General features: G+C 38.9%; 1 protein-coding gene across 2 annotated transcripts; it reads left to right on the top strand.

Annotated features, from left to right (window-relative positions):
- The first annotated feature begins 1,359 nt into the window (after positions 1–1,359).
- tmem248 (transmembrane protein 248) lies at positions 1,360–15,895 on the top strand. 2 transcript variants are annotated; one of them, XM_056397111.1, is made up of 7 exons: positions 1,360–1,713; positions 3,579–3,737; positions 4,423–4,711; positions 7,040–7,190; positions 8,837–9,020; positions 10,467–10,648; positions 12,305–15,895. In XM_056397111.1, the coding sequence occupies exons 1-7, from the start codon at positions 1,711–1,713 to the stop codon at positions 12,360–12,362; spliced, it is 1,026 nt and encodes a 341-aa protein (XP_056253086.1). In that variant the 5' UTR covers positions 1,360–1,710; the 3' UTR covers positions 12,363–15,895. The 2 variants fall into 2 exon arrangements, with proteins under 2 accessions (XP_056253086.1, XP_056253087.1); XM_056397112.1 differs by having other exon boundaries at positions 1,361–1,713; positions 10,467–10,610.
- Positions 15,896–16,814: the final 919 nt, after the last annotated feature.

Below are 16,814 nucleotides of genomic sequence, written 5' to 3'. Positions count from 1 at the left end.
TCTACTATAATGTAGAGAAACAACCCACTTCCGGTTTATGCCTTCAAAATAATAGCTACGCAAGCGAGAATTTTGTATCAATTAAATTTAAAATGTGTTGAACTAAGTGTGCAACACTTATATGTTAAGATTGTTCCATTGTTCCACCTCGTAGAACATGCGAAGTGCCTTATCTATTTCCACAAGCGAGAGTGTTTCTTTATTTCGAAGGATATACTGTCTACTTCCGGTAAATCTCTAGTGAACTGTTTCGCTTGATGCAACTAAACAAAGCTAAAGGCTAAAGGCTAAAAGCCAACAGGGCAGCTGCAGCTGCAGCCAGCACGGTGTTCACTGGCATTCTGCTGCTCATTGAATTCAAAGCGTGGAGAAACGGTGCACCTTTAAACGTGTAGCAGGATGTATCTACTGCCATCTGCTGGACCGGAGCACTTTTTGTTCACATTATTCTTTCTTATATATATTTTTAAGTGTTCGTGCAGCAAAAATTACCAGACAAAAACTCATCCAAATTGGCAGATTGGTTGCAAATTCCACCAGAACCAGTAGCACAATAAATGCCACTATTTGATAGGTGGTATTATAATAATGATATTTACGTTTTTGAAATTTTCTCTTATGACAGTTATAAATTATGTTCATTATTTAGACAGTTTGTTAATTTATTTAACTTAACTGATGAAGAACGAGCTCAAATTGGACAACGAAATACCCCTGGGCTGGAATTTTTCATTATACAACTGCAGAAGAATTATACTTCATGCACGGACCCTCTTAATAGTCTAGAACTAATAATAATGTTTTGTGAACAATTTAACATATAACAAAAATCAAAACAGTCCAGTTGCATTTATAATTTTCCTTCTCATACTGTTATTTGGCAGGTCAGGTGGAAAAATAAATAATGCAGAAGTTACTACAGCTCGGAAGCTACAAGGAATATTGGAATACAGGGATAGAAGTTTCTGCATATTGTACACCTAGGTAGTTGTAGAATACCCAAATTAATAATAATAATAACAATCTTCTTATTATTATTATGATCATTATTATTATTATTATTATTATTATTATTAGTTTCGTAGCACAGGACATTTCAAAACACTACAATACACCCGAGTTAAAGACACGAAATAAGCATACCTAATCATCAGTTGCGCAACCCCTTTACACTTTATATTTCCGACGGTACCTGAATGTAGCAAGAGCCTTGTAAGATTTGTAAACACGATGGGAGCTCGCTGTCTTGTACGTAAATTGCGTAAGCGGCAATATCTCTCAATGAATGGACGATCAATTTTTGGCGCAGATTCTACAGAAATAACCAGAAGGCGGCGCTGCGACGCTTTCACTACGCAGTGCGCGAGTACGCGGAGGAGATGTCAGTAGGGAGGACCCAGATATATTATTGACGTTATTCCAGACTGTGCGCAAGAGATACTTCTCATCAGACCTGCAGTGAACTATAGAGCAAAGAATGGGAAGGAGTATACGTGGTGTTTTTAACGCTGAAAGCCTGTCCGTCTCCACCGATCACCGACTTTTGCTTTTCAGCTGTACATTCAGGAGGGACTAGCTTCTGGAAAACAAGCAAGCTAGCAGTACAGGCTAGCTCCGCAGCGAGGCTAGCTTGCTAGCAAAACTGCTGCCTTTATTGTGGCCCGCAACGAAACACCCAGCTAGCATCCGTCGCATGCACAGAAAGAGAAAATGGTGAGAGCTGCTTATTTCTAATTTCATTAAATTTAGCCAGCTGTTTTGGCAATGTTATAGCCTGACCCTTATTATGTCACGTTTGTTGTCACATCTCGCAAGAATTGTGAAAGGGCCAGGTAGCTAGCTTATCGTGCTACAGGGTTGACAGCTTCTGTCACCTGGCTGGCTGCGGTCTCTTGTGTGAAGAGAGCTAAATACAGCGCTTGACTAAAAACCCCTGTAGTTTTAAGATGTTTGTTTAATGCCAAATGCAATTACTTTGTATAATTAGACTTAGGAAGACTTAGCGCCCCTGCACTTTGAAAACATTGACGTTTTTTAATCGTTTTGTTTCAACAAAATGTCAACTTTTGACATCTTACTGTATGCTGCAGCCGGAATTGAGACCTTAGTATTTTGGAGGAAAATTTGGACTTCTTCTCCATGGAAACTAGCCTTGCTTAATGTACTGACCATAGAGTATGTTGACTTGAAGAATATGGCTAAACGTCATGCACAAGCAGACAAGCAGGTAGAGTGACGGATGATGACGAGCGTCCTTCTTTAAACTGGACAGGTTGTAAAACTTACACATTTATTTGCATAAACACTTATCTTACTACTGCACCACAGTGGCAACTTAAAAAACACTTGTCAAACTGTCAACGATGATTTGGTGTTTTTTTTGGCAATTTTAAAATATATATTAGTTGGTAAAACTTTTGGTTGGCACATTGAAGAAATGACAATCCTAGTTTCTGCCTTTTTATAGGAAAAATAAATAACTGCTCTGTATTTGGTGTGCAGTAAAATATTTTGCATAACAAAATCTGTTATACAGTGTCAGTCTAAGGAAGCAATCTGTCATGTGTTGTTTTTAATTTTGTGTACCAGTCAGAAACAGTTGGTTCATTAACGTATTAGCTGAATAACAGTCTTCAAGTCGTACCAGTTCAAAACCACTCATTCCTTTTCATTGCCTGTAAATCAACCTGTGTATGTTAACATATGTCACATTGAAACCTCATGCTCCTGCTAAAAGCAACTTGCTAAACCATTTGATGTGAAATTTCAATATATATAAGCAACCGTAGCGTTTGGACCTAAAGGTACTGCATAAGTGATACTGATATATACGTCAGCATTTATGAATTAGCCGCCTAAAATGTGTACATATACATACATACACATTTATTACATTTTGTCAATGTGAGTCATTCTTGTGGTGCTCTAAATTAAACATTTTAGAGGTGTGGTTCATTTGTAGTTGATCAGAATTGTATTTATTTAGCATTATTGCATCTATCCAGAGTGACTGAAAAGGAACATCACCATTGTTGACACTTAGAGCCAGAATATTCAAATTGTTTGGATTATATTTAATCTGTCCCCAATTTATCCTCTGAGATTTCATCAGATCCTACATTATGAAGGACATTTAAGCAACATTAGTCAGACAAAATGTACAATATACTTCTTTTTTTTCCCTTTGTTAAACCCTTCTGGCCTGACAGTCACAACAGAGTAAAATCTGCCAGCAGTCGTCACATTCTGACTCAGATTCAGCTAAACTACCTTTAATTTTTCCACAATTTTAACCCTAAATTTTTTCTGGCCCATTTATTAATGCATCACATTTTAAATGCTTTAAATTTACCTCACACAGACTCAGGTTTTGAGACTCTAGCCCTAGGCAGCTGTTATCTATTGTCATATTTGTATATCTGTGACTCCATGATCTATTCTGAATACACAGATACAGATAATGCATAATTTAAAGTGTTGGTGTAAGAGCTTATTATTTACTATCATTGTGAGAAACCCCAGTGAGACACAAGCTTATTGCTTACATGTTGGCACATTGTGTATTTGTCCATATGCAGGTGTACCTGTTGAATCCTATAGAGAACCTTAGAAGCTACATCAACAACCGTCCACCACTGGTCATTTTTATGATCAGCGTCAGTGCAGTGGCGATCGCCTTCCTGACCATCGGTTATTTCTTCAAGATTAAAGAGATAAAGTCTCCAGAGTTGACAGAGGTGAGGCACGTGCACTCAGGTCTTTAAAGGAGATGAATTTATATTGTTTGCTCATTCAAGTATCTTTCATGTACCAATAACGTGTGGTCACTGTTAAAGGTAAATGTCAGGTCATGAGCTCAGTGACCTGCCTCATGCCACAGGGATGCGTTTGCCCTAAATATTAAATCATGCTGCTTTTGTCTATGACCTGTTCAGCTTTTTCTAGTGTCACCCACTTCAGTGTTTAAGGCTAAAAAAAAAAAAGCTTCTTTTAGGATAACAACGACGGAATAAAGGTTTACTTAATATACTGTGCAAGCTATACAATACATTTAACCGCTTTCCATGTGGCTGTAACATGCACATGAAAATGAAAGTGATAATCGGAGATAACAAAAAGTCAAAGCAAAACCGAACGATTATAAAGACTGAATATAGAATACTTCCCCTACAGTCCCATACAGAACGTACATATGTGGAAACAAACCTTTTGCATGTGATTCTGAACAGGAAGTATATGCAAATCAAAAAGGTTGTAAGTAGTAACACACTTGGATGGACTGAAGGTATATCTGCTAATGCATAGCTTAAATATCATAAGGGAGGTTCTGTGCATGGTATGGTGTAAATCAGATAATAGATCTTTGGTTAATCACAACATATTGTCATGTTCAACATTCAAAAAGCTCTTACTCTTTGTCAGGACTGGAACACCTTTCTGCTGCGCTTCAATGAGCTGGACTTTTGTGTGTCGGAGAATGAAACGATAAAGCACGGCCTGAACGAGTCCACCACACCAGAGAGCATGGTCGTGACCAGCGGCCAAGCTCGTTCCAGCACCCAGGCTCCGCTCCTGCTGGAGGACTCGGGTCCCATCAACATCTCAGTCCCCATCACCCTCACGCTGGACCCCCAGCGCCCGTTCGGAGGGTACTCTCGTAATATCACTCACCTGTACGCCACAGTGCTGGGGCAGCAAGTTGGTCTATCTGGTAGGTTCTCTTTCTCATCATCACCAGTTTATTTGACCTGTGCTCAGTGTTTGGGGGGAAAAATGTGTTAAACTGGAAATTAGGTAGAGCTTTAATGACTAGCCAATAAATATAGGAAAAAGTAATACAAGAGCCTGTAACTAATGTTGTTGTTCCTGTGCCCTGTTTACCTGTGTGTGGGCTTGTTTTATATAAGTGTGTGTACTTGTTTGTGATCCTCACCTGTCCCAGTTTAAGATCGTTATCACAAACTTGTTTTACTCCATTCTACTTCATGAAAAACATCAACACAAGAAGGAAAATGTCACCAATCCATCGCGTACAGTGTAGCCAGAGATCTCAACAAAACAGTTGTAAATGCACCATTACAAACCAGCCTGTATTAACTAACAGCCATGCCTCGCTACTACAGGTTGTGGATACACCGCTCATACACAGCTGACAGACAGAATGCAGTTTTTGTGAGCTAAAATGAAGGACCAGAATTTATTTTAGCTTGTGGTGATGGTGATGATCTAGTGAAAGCTTTGCGTGGCACGCACCTATACTGATGTTTCAGGTTGGCTTGAGCTGTCACTGCATCTCTCGAAGCAGGAATTCTGCACATGCAACAGCAAATTTGTTTCTCTGCACTGTAGACTCAGGCACATTATTGTCACAAAGACATTGTTACTGCTTCGTGAGTTATTTGTCATGTGATAAAAATGTATGCATGCTACTGACCTGGACTATTTTTGAGGCAGCAGTCAGCAGCTCCACATAGAAAGAATTTGGGAGGATGAAAGAAACGATCGCATCTTTAAACTTGGCATATTTGTGTCTTTCAGGCTGGGCATCAGAGTTCTGCATCTACTTTAAGCAGCTAAAATTAATTGTCATATTTGAATCAGGTGCCATCTTTTAAGAAAATTAAATATGTAGTGGACATGAAACAAAACGTCATTGTTGTCAGGATATGTAAATCGGTCAATTTAAACATGTTATTCTATTACAGCAGAATGAAAATGTTGTAACTCTGTCTCTATTCAGAGGAGATTAAATTCCACGGTTAAGGTTCAGTCATTTTATTCGTCACATCCCTACGCACTGATATTAATCCCGTCCAGATTGGCAGTCTTGGTCTTAGCTTTTTGCCTTTGAGGACGTTCTAGCTCCAAATACTTGATCTGTTTTGATTAACTCTGACGTGCACTAATAATTTAATGCCGAGGCTGATAGATAACTTGGCGTGGCTACTGAATGCACAATGCTTCAACTACTGAAATCTGCAAAGACGGACGTTCCCATGTTTCAGCCCCTTGTTTGGCTCAGCAGTCTGCCAAGTTTTAGATTTACGAAGGAACAAGAATGGATGGGCAAAGTCAATAAGGACCTATGCAAATATTGCATTAGACTGAGTAAATACTGCAGTCCTGGCTGAATTGACACAGTATGAGAGAGGAAGAGCCTTGCAAAATTAATTACTGTTCAAAACTGATTTCTTTAAATTTTAGTATGCATCATTTATCTATTTAAAAATAAAATTGTATATGAATGTGTAAACAAATGTGTTGTATACTGTATATTAGTTATTATTTTGAAATGAGATTTTCTGTATAAATCCTCATCATGAATTGTGTTTCTCATGTCTACGTCTCGATCCAATTAACCTTCTTCATGTGTATTCCACAAATGAAATTTTGAGAGAAAATTACCTCGATGAAGTGCATGAAGACTAACTAGAAAGGTCACCAGTTGTTTGACTTTGACTTGAATTACTTTTGCTTTGAGACTCATTGCTGCCACCGCCGCCACCACCACCACCACCACCCCCCCTGGATATACACATCTATGTTCAGTCATACCCAGGAGTGCACTCAGTTTGAATGATAATCTTATAATCCCCTTTGCAGTTTGATAAATATTGCATAAGCCTACAATCAGTCTGTCATTTGTTATCAGGGGAGATGCTTGGTATGACATCAAATATTGCTGCTGCGGCTGTCCCTGGTTTCCTGCTGTGGGAATTGTGCGCAGACTGTTTTAGGCTCTAATAATTGCCTCAGAGGTAGGAGGCGCCTCTCTCTAGGCCTGCAGTTTGTTTTAGCCTGATCATGGCTAATCACAACCAATTATTACCATGTCAACATAACAATTACAAGAATGTGGGTATGCAAGTTAGAGGCATATAAATTGTGGTAATGGGTACGTTTCATAAACATAGAAGGCAAACAGTGATTGAAAAGTGGAAGCACTTAGAGAAGAGACACAGATTTGTCTCCAATAATGTAAATCTTATAATAATCTGTTGTTCTCTCATTGTAAAATCACATGTTTTTTGTGTCGTAGGCCGGGAAGCCCATGAAGAAATAAACATCACTTTCACCCTGCCTGTATCCTGGAATTCAGACGACTGCGTGCTGCACGGACACTGCGAGCAGGTGGTGTTCAGCACTTGCATGACCATCACAGCGGCCAGCAATATCTTCCCAGTCACAGTGTGAGTTGGACTGCCTCCTTGACTCACAGGAAGACACTTCATATGTCTGCATAGAGCTGAGTGATAACTGACCAACTGAAATTCAGTATCTAATGTTTGTGTCTTCACGTCATTTCTCACTGCTTTGGGTGTGACTGTTAGTGCGTCCGTACAGTGTTTAATCTAGACAGCCGCAGCAGTTGGTGATAATGTGTCTGAGAAAAGAGAACCAATGTGTGAATGAGGATGAAGGCAAAACACATAGAGGCATTTATTGTTCTTTACACCCAGTAACAACAAAGTGAAATATTTTCAGATCAGTCCAATGTTAAAAGTTGAACTGATAAAGATAAATATGTTTATATGGAGTTTAGTTAGATGTTATACCTGCACCTCTATTCTCTCTTTATTTGTTAGCAAATAACAAATTAATCAAATCATTGGAAATTTCATTCACATGATGATTTGCAGTGGTATTTTCCTTATGGTCAGATAGCATTTAAACAAATATCAAATAAGGTCACATTTTCAGTTTCTTTATTTGAAGATGGCAACCACCAGCTGGAATCAAAAATGTTGCCAGCAGATTTTAAAAGCTGCAGATGACAATTATTCATCTACAAAAATGAAACTTAGCTGTTGTCTGGTCATGTTAATCTTGCTCTGCGTGTCTGTCACGTTAGACACATGATGTCTGTATCACTAGAAGCCAAAGACAGTTTATTAAAGAGTCAAAGCCACCACTCTGCTCTCTTTGTTCACAGCTACTGTTTGTAGCCCCGTCTCATTTCCTGCGTGGGCTTCCAAACGAGGCTGCTCTCTCGGTAGCAGTCGTTGAAATCTCCCAATTAAATTTTATCTTCAAACACCTCAGCAGCTGTGAATCTATAGTCACTTGTTTCACATCATGTTTCACAAATGATTTGCACATGCAAATGATGAGTTTGCGAGGGTTCATACACGCTCATGTGTGGGGCACAAGTTTATTTGTTTAGATTAGTGAAACATGTCAAAACAATCTCATGCAGCAAACACAGCATTCATGTTGAATATTTGAATGAACGGGCACCAGGACCTCTGGAGCCCGAAGCGATGAGCAGCAGCTCGTCTTGTCCATCTGTGAATCTGTACCGTTAACCTCTGCAGCCCAAGTGGAGACTGAGAACTATCAGCAGTGTCTTTTGGATCTATCAGATGTCAGATGTGACTTTGATATCGGTAGTTTGTCTTTGCTGTCAGTGTGGACAAACTCTTTGAATATCACACTGTAGTATCTCAATTAAGTGGAAAGTATTATGGGGTTTTAGCTGTCTTTTGAAATCTCTGGGGGTCCAAAGATTACCTGCACAATGTGAAAATAAAATCAATAAGTAAGAATAGATAATTATCTACAGTTCTTTCCCTGTACATTGATTTTTGTTTTATTGTTATACGCAATCTAGCTGTTAGTTTTTGGTGTATTTGTTCCTTTGCTTTCAAGCTATTTTTGCTTGCAATTTTCTTTAAAATGTCCAATAATAAAAACATTTGAAATAAATACAGAGAATTATATAAAGAAACCAATAAATTCTTCAACAACATCTGTAACTTTTCTGCCGTCACGACCATCAGCACCGTAATGAAACCAACACCAGTCAGTGAACAGCAATCTGTGTTTCGGTTTGCAGGCAGCCGCCACACTGCGTGCCGGAGACGTACACCAATGCCACATCCTGGTACAAGGTGTTCACCACAGTCCGCGACTCGGATACCAAGTACAGTCAGGACTACAACCCGTTCTGGTGTTACAAAGGAGCCATCGGCAAGGTGTACCACGCACTCAACCCAAAGCTTACTGTCATCGTTCCAGATGTGAGTCACCACCTCCTTATTTTCTGATTTCTAGCAAACATTGTTCAGATTCCTCCAGAGTTCCTGGTTCAAGTGTCAAATGTTGTTATTAGTGGAGATCTCTCAGGTGGAAGGGAGACTTCTTCCAAATGCTTCCTACCATTTGCACTCATTTCTGTAAATTATTCTTCATTTCTCATTTTCCAATTCATTTTTTCTGATGTATAAATTTAAAAGTAACGATACAGACAAGGTTTTAGAGTGAAGTGTTTGTGATGCAGCTTCTTCTACTCAAACAAGCAGATATGATGTCAGATGGTTAGAAGTATATACTTCTTAATGAAGTATTTTATACCTAACTTAACATACATTTTTTCTATAGTGTTATATTATTAAAGTAACTGTAGCTCAAAACAATTCGTGAAAAATACAGAAAAGACCAAATATGTCATTGGAATTATTCAGGTGTGATTTTCAGACGGTATCAAATCACTCCACGACCCCCTTATAAGATGAGGTGAATGTGACCAAACACAAAACCTATTCTAAAAGCCATTTAGTCTTAGCTCTATACTGATGGCAGTAGATTGTTCCAGGATTACAATGATCCCATTGACAGACCACAACTGGGCTCTGAATGGTTCAGTGAGCCCGGAAACAATTTAAAAATATATGCTGTGCCTGCACAGTTACCTGATCTCAGCCCACTTCAACACACAGAGGATACAGGAGTGGTGCTTGAGACATCGTCAACAAAATAACAGAGAAATGAATTGACACTTGAGGTTTCTGTTTCCTTCCTTTTTCTTGCTTCCTCTTTATTTTGACATATGGAGCAGAAATGGCTTCATTTTATTTCTCCTCATGTTTTATTCCCTTACTCTTTAGTCCTACTGTGTAATGCCATAAAGGTGTTAATTACAGTTATGGTGAGGTGGCCTTAAGTATCAGGCCACTGGACTTATCAACGCATCTTTAAAAGATACTGGATTCATAGTTTGTAATATTATATTATATGTAATATTATATTTGTAATATCAAGCTGCAAACATGTCACTCCAAAAGAAAAACCCAAAGTTGTGCTGCAGTGACAACAAAACACATGCATATATCAGCTCTGCAGTATAAGGTCTCAACATGTAAACTATCATACTAAGTATATTAAAAGTTAACTGATAATAACTCATAAGTTCATAAAAATAAATAAACAAATAAAAAGTCCCACAGTCTCGTTCTGTATTTAAATCACATTCTGTAAATTAAAGTTATGATTAAATAAGTCTACTGTGACATAATGTACTTTATATTGTAACCCAGCCCTGGTATGTACAGGTACTGATTCATTATAGCACCTGCAGCACATTTTGTGTATGGAGCATCTAGAAGTTCCCTTTTTATTATAGGAAAACCTTAAGTTATTTAACTCTGTTCTTAACTCTTTTTGTTTTTCAACACATTTCTTACCAGGATGACCGTTCTCTCATCAACCTGCATCTGATGCACACTAGCTACTTCCTGTTTGTCATGGTCATCACTATGTTCTGCTATGCAGTCATTAAGGGGCGGCCCGGCAAAGTACGACAAACCAACCCTGACTTCTGCCCTGAGAAGGTACAACAGACACCAGCAGTGCTATGTGACGTGAACAGGTAGTTTCAGCCAAGCATCAGTTGACCAGTGATCGGTCCAAGACATGATCCAATCACGCTTCTGATTTTTCTGCCAATTTTCCAAAATATATAAATGACTATATATAACAGTTGCACTTTCTGGCACATTAACTCCTTCCTGCTTAAGACAAAGAGCACATATTAATACTGCTGATGTTAACACAAACATATTTGCAAATTATGCTTCAGGTAATGTTTATAGTGATTGTATCAGGAGGTGAGTTGTTGGTGAACATTGTTTATGTGGTACGTGCGTCGTCGCATCTCGCTGCGGGAGTAAAGGAAGGTTGTCCTCTTTGGTCTTATTGTTTGATGTAACTCAACGGCGTTACCCACACGTATCACCCATCATCACAGCCACTGTGCACAGAGGCAGCTCGCACCAGTTCAGAGGTGAACAGAGATGCTCTGACTCATTGTCTGAGTCAGGCCGAACGGATGGTTGGGAGTGTCCTGCTGAGGGAACAACGGAACAAATTATACTGTTTTATTTATTTATTTATTTTTGGATGCAGGCAGATGGGGGTTGAGCCAAACTAAAATTCTGCATCCAACAGCACAATGTTTGTACTATTCCTCCCTGCAACGAGCCTGCTGACCAAATAGCGCAGAATTTGTCCACATACTGTTGTCTTGTCCATGTTTTTACTGAAGAACAGCCCCGCCAGTTAAACATCACTAACTCTGTGATAAACACATCATGGAAATGTGGATATGAATGATACATTTGCATAATGTTTGATACCAGCTACACAGTGTTGAATAGAGAAGTCCTTCACTCTGATAGTGACATTTTAGATACTTTATGATTGCAAAATAGATACTTCAGTGACTTCTTCTCAGCATTAGCCTTTCGCTTACATGCATAATTCTTTAAGCCATTACATTTAGACCTAGTGGTGTTATCAAGCATGAGACTTTGGCAGTAGTTACAGTTGTCAAAATTACTTGAGGAAATCTGATCAAACTTAAAGGACTTATTTGTAAGTTTTGCTGTTGCTAAGTAGCCAATGTTAGCATTAACAGCTGTTTACTTACCTGCCTTGCTTAGAGCTTCAGCCATCGATGCGTTTACTATACAAGAGGTTATAATAAGTCCTCTGAGCAGCTCTACTTCTTCAGTGCAGACTAGACGCAACAGTCACTCAAAAAGTGACGAAAGAGTCCGACCGGGGCGGAGCTAGCTGGTTAGCATGCTAACTTCAGCAGAAGAAAAGAAAAGATAGTAAATAGGAGCAAAACCAGAGTTAACATTGGCGTTTCTTTCCACCACTGGAGCGAGCAAAAGGAGTGAATTTGATTGCGAACTCGCAACGTTTCTTCTAGCCTGGTAAGTGAACAGCAGTTAATGCTAATGTTGGCTATGTAGCAATAGCAACGCTTACAGACAGCTCCTTTAAAGAATCTTCTCTGTCATCTTGCATTCATCTGACTTCACTGCTTCTGTCCACATTTCTATTTCTTATGTTGATGTGTGTGTGTGTGTGTGTGTGTGTGTGTGTGTGTGTGTGTGTGTGTGTGTGTGTGTGTGTGTGTGTGTGTGTGTGTGTGTGTGTGTGTGTGTGTGTGTTGTTTCTGTGAGGGACTGTGTCACGAGGTCGTGAGCTGCACTAAACTACATTTCTTGTGTTGCAGGTGGCGTTGTCAGAGAGTTAAAAAGTCATCAGAGAGCTATGTCAGAACTTACCTGTAACATGGACAAACTCAAAGAAACAGAAGAAATAAAAATAAACATACCAGTTGCCTAGTGAACCCTGGAAATACAATAAGGGACACAAAAGCTCTGTGAATGCATTACTCTTGCAATGTTGGGTTTCTCCAACCAAAGATATACAAGTGCCTGTATCTGTGGTGTAAATATTTGTAGGAACTCTGATATTCTGTGCAAAACCTTTATTTTTTTTTCTTTTGGTTTATTATTATAATTATTATTATCATTATTTTGCCTGAGTCCCCTTGTGCCATGTCAGAACATGCAGTACGTAAACAAAAGCAAAAGGCCAGATTCAAGAACTACATTACCATTTTTCTACCATTTTTTCAAAGTCCTTTCCAACTGCAGAGAGGTGGGTCACACTATACATTTTATAGCAACTACCATGTAAATGTTTGTTTACAGAAGGTTTTGAGATATTCAAAGTGTTTTTTTTATCTCCTCTGATGAGAGAGCATGGTGTTTAGTCACTTAAAATACGTTTTTTAAGTGAACTGAATATGCTTAAATACCTTGGTTGAGGTATTTGCTTGAGGATGAGATGCTTGTGAATTAAATCAAAAGTATGCACTTGGCATTGCAGCTTCAACAGGGAAGAGAATGAATGTAGCATGTTTCTCTGCACCAAACCCAAGAGTCTGATCAGAATTGGGACATTTCATGAAGTCCATTCAAAAAGCAGCTTTGTGCAATTAGTTCATTTAATTGAATTTAACTCTCAATCATATTCTGTCTCAGCCAAATTAAATATCCATTTTCCCCTGTGTGACTGCAGTGTCAGTGAACAAGGAGTAAAGTATTTAGATAATTGCACTGCGCACATTAATGTACAAACAAAATACACCATCAACAGTGAAATTAATGAGTCCCATTTTAATGGCAGTTAAATCAGCTGCAGAACCTGTGGTTTGTGTTGAGAATTAGTTCTTATTTTCTTATTTTGAGACAAGTAGATGTCGTCACACTTATAATATGATTTTCTGCCTTTTGTTTTCTTTCCTCCGTGGCTTCATCAACTCACCTGCCTCTTCGTCTTCTATCAGCTGCCACTCGCTCTGCCGCGGTTGTGTGGTTTTGGCTTCTAGACTCGTGATGTTCGATACAGTCTTCTTTGTTGCACCTGGATGAAGCGAAACATTATCTTGCCTTACCTACAGTACGATATGATTGACTTGCTTGCTTAAAAATAGGCGGGGAGATCGTTTTCTCTCTTTCCAACGTTAGCTTGCCAGTCCCTTCTTCCACAGCCATCTTTCTCTTTTTTGTTCTATTCCAGTCTGATGAGCCTGTGGTTTGAAATCTAAAGTTGTGATCTGTGTCCTATTAATGTAAATGTCAAGTGGCCCTTGAGTTATTATATTTTTAAGAGGCTTTTGAATTACTCGTGCTTTTATTTTAAGCAAGTCAATATCAGTTGCACGTGTTCAAGTGTTTGCTTAGTTAGTGCACCTTCAGACTTCTTGCACATTTTGTGTTATTCGCTCCCGCAAAGAAATAAAAAATAAAATTAAAAAAAAATTGTCCAAGGTCACATGTAAATGTTTGATGTTGAACAAACAAGTGGGGCTCCTTATAAAAATAAATATAATTATAAATTACCCTATAATTATATTTATAAAATTAATATATTTATGATTAAAATAAGTTTTATTATTTTGTAGTACAACAAAATGTGCAAAAACTCACTTGGTGTGTGAGTGTGTGTGTGTGTGTGTGTGTGTGTGAGTGAGTCTGGAAGATGTTCAGATAAATAAAGGCGGCTTTAGACTGTGATTCTCTGAAAGCTGGTTCCAGGTGACTGAACGCCTGGATACCTGCGAGTGTAATGGGATTTCCTCCGTGCATAGTGACTTGACTGCGCACAGAAATAAAACAAGCCCACCTCCCCTGACATCCATACATAAAAGTTGTCATTGTGTTGTGCTGAAACTGTAGCTTTAAGGATGGAAATTTGTGCTCTTCCATTTTGAGAGCATGGTTGACTTTGACAATCATTTATTCCAAATGTACTGCAACACATTGGATTTATAGAATAAATTCCTTTTCTTAGATTAGGTTAAAATCCTGAGTTTCCAAACACTGTCCGCAGTGCTGTTCTGCCACGAATGAAAACACTTTTAAATTGATCTTCGCGTGTCTTTGCCCAGAGAAGATGCAGTAGAAACAGTTGTAAAGGAAAACTAGAGAATAAACAACAATCTAAATCCGCCTTTTTATAAACGTTATGTATGACTTTTTTTTTCAATAGCAAATTACTGGTAGATTTTACTTACCTCTGTGTTATATTTTTGTTCCATAATTGATGTACCTGTTGAATGTACTTTTTAATAAGAAGCATAATCTAAATCTGAGATGCAAGAATTCCAACTTATTTTAAAATATGATGTAGTTTGATTATTATTTTTTTTCTGTTTGAAAGGCTTTACTTGAATTGTGTTTTAGTTCGAGTGATATTCATATATGGTTTATCTTTTTGTGGCAAAATGAATCTCTTGTCACATTATTGTATCAAACACTTTGTACATTTTAATTTTTTTTCTGTGTGTGTGTGTGTGTGTGTGCGTGTGTGTGTGTGTGTGTGCGTGCACGTTGGTGGATGAGTGGGAGGTTGTTGGGTTCTGCTCCTAATGGTTGTGATACCTTTTTCGCTCCACATTGAATGATGCTGGGCCAAGTCTTCCTAATTCTGACGTGTATCATATTCGAGCATGCACCTGTTGCTTTTTACCGTCATGGCCGTCTCCTGTGTGCTCACGATTGGACTCTTTATGAAGGATCTGGCAGCTCTTTCTGGACGGGTGGAGATTGCGGGTGTTGGGTGGGAAGCGGGTGGGAGGTTGGCAGGGTGTGTGTGAGTGGAGGGATCTTAGAAGATGTGAATGAAGCATGCCATATTATTGCCAAACCGTCATAAGTAACGTTGGTGACCTGCATTTACTTGCATCTTATCCCTCTTTGTGTGATTTCTCTGTCTTCATCTTTGGTTAGAATTGCGTCTCTAATTGCAAAATGCCTTAACATTGTCTGTTTTTTTGGGGTGGGGGGGGTTTTGTTTCACATATCACGTATTGTAAAACGCACCGGCTTTCCAGAATCAAATCCAGACACAATGCTTGTGTTTCCACCTCTGAGCTCCGAGAAGCTCCAATGACCACGCTTGCTGTCGTAGCTTTGAATCTGCTCCACTATATCACTGAGGACTGGAGTTAAAACAGTGGAGCCATATTCTCCTCCCTGGCTTTTACATAAAGCAAAACACACACAGGAGTCTCGTATATAAGGCTGCCATTTCACTTTGATATCCTTTCTGTCATATTAGCAGCGCTTACAGGCTAGTATTAAGCCAACTCTGTGCCTTCTGCACTGTCGAGCTGCATCCTCTTCCCTGTACATACAGTAGATAGGACCATAGGTTTAATGTGGCTAGGATGTCATTCAAATCCTTTTTCCCTCTCCAGTGGAACTGCTGTACATGAATTCAAGTTTAAATAAACTGTCTCTAAAGATCAACACCACCTTGTCCCTGACACTCCTTCTATCCATGTAGTTTATTTTGTATCTTCTTTCTACCTGGAGATTAATGATGTTTCATTTGAAATTATTTCCTACAATAGCAAATTTATTCAACAAGAGTAAATTGTGTTTTTGTTGGGGACTATTTTCAGCTTGATTTACTTGATTTACTACAGGGCCCCCACTCATTGATATGTTTTAACAACATATACAGAACATCAGACCTATCATTCAAAGTTCGATTCTAATCTCAGTTAAAAAGCTCTTTTAAAGATTTGCTCACATGAAAAAGTTGTTCACACGTTAAACTATTTATCAGTGAGACTCAAAGGGCAGATGGTGGCGGGGCAGAATTACCAAGCAGGCCTAACCACCGCAGAGCTTGATTAACAAAGGTCAAAATAGCCCTCGAGACCCAAAACCACCAAGCAGACCCATCTGCCCCGGTGGCAGCCCCTGAATCGGTTACTCTGAAACGGGATGAAGGTGTAGCTCCAAGAATTTTTGGAGGCAGAAATGGTTTGATTAATGCCTGAAGAAACTACATTTTTTTAACCATTCTAGCTACAGGGATGAAAATGTCTGTCAGCGTTCTGCTGGGTTAGGTTTTGTGTAGCGGTGCGTGTGTCGCACCTCGTGCTTTGAATTTCAGCTTGCATCCAGGAGGTGGGGAGAGACAATAAACAGCTCTTAAGTACAGTGTACCAGAACATTTTGTTTGATCACTTCCTTCCCCTCTGTAACAGAACCAAACACAACAACAAGCTGTTTGCCCACAACACACCCAGCTGAGACTGAACGATTTACAGCCAGTGTGATTCATGCTGGATATTTCCAATCAAGAAAGTTCAATGTTGGCAAAATAAAATCAGCCCTTAGAGGACAAGGTTGGACATTTTATCTTTTTCATACTGTCAA

The sequence above is a fragment of the Seriola aureovittata genome, chromosome 15, assembly GCF_021018895.1.
Source record: "Seriola aureovittata isolate HTS-2021-v1 ecotype China chromosome 15, ASM2101889v1, whole genome shotgun sequence".
In the NCBI taxonomy this organism is placed as follows: domain Eukaryota; kingdom Metazoa; phylum Chordata; class Actinopteri; order Carangiformes; family Carangidae; genus Seriola; species Seriola aureovittata.
Note: the sequence above shows the minus strand (reverse complement) of the source record. Positions and strands in the feature narration are given on the sequence as shown.

Bases quoted from the DNA above. Each gene is read 5' to 3' on its own strand.
- tmem248 (XM_056397111.1), top strand. The intron at 7,191-8,836 runs GTGAGTTGGACT...TTCGGTTTGCAG, and splicing joins AATATCTTCCCAGTCACAGT to GCAGCCGCCACACTGCGTGC. The intron at 9,021-10,466 runs GTGAGTCACCAC...ATTTCTTACCAG, and splicing joins TTACTGTCATCGTTCCAGAT to GATGACCGTTCTCTCATCAA.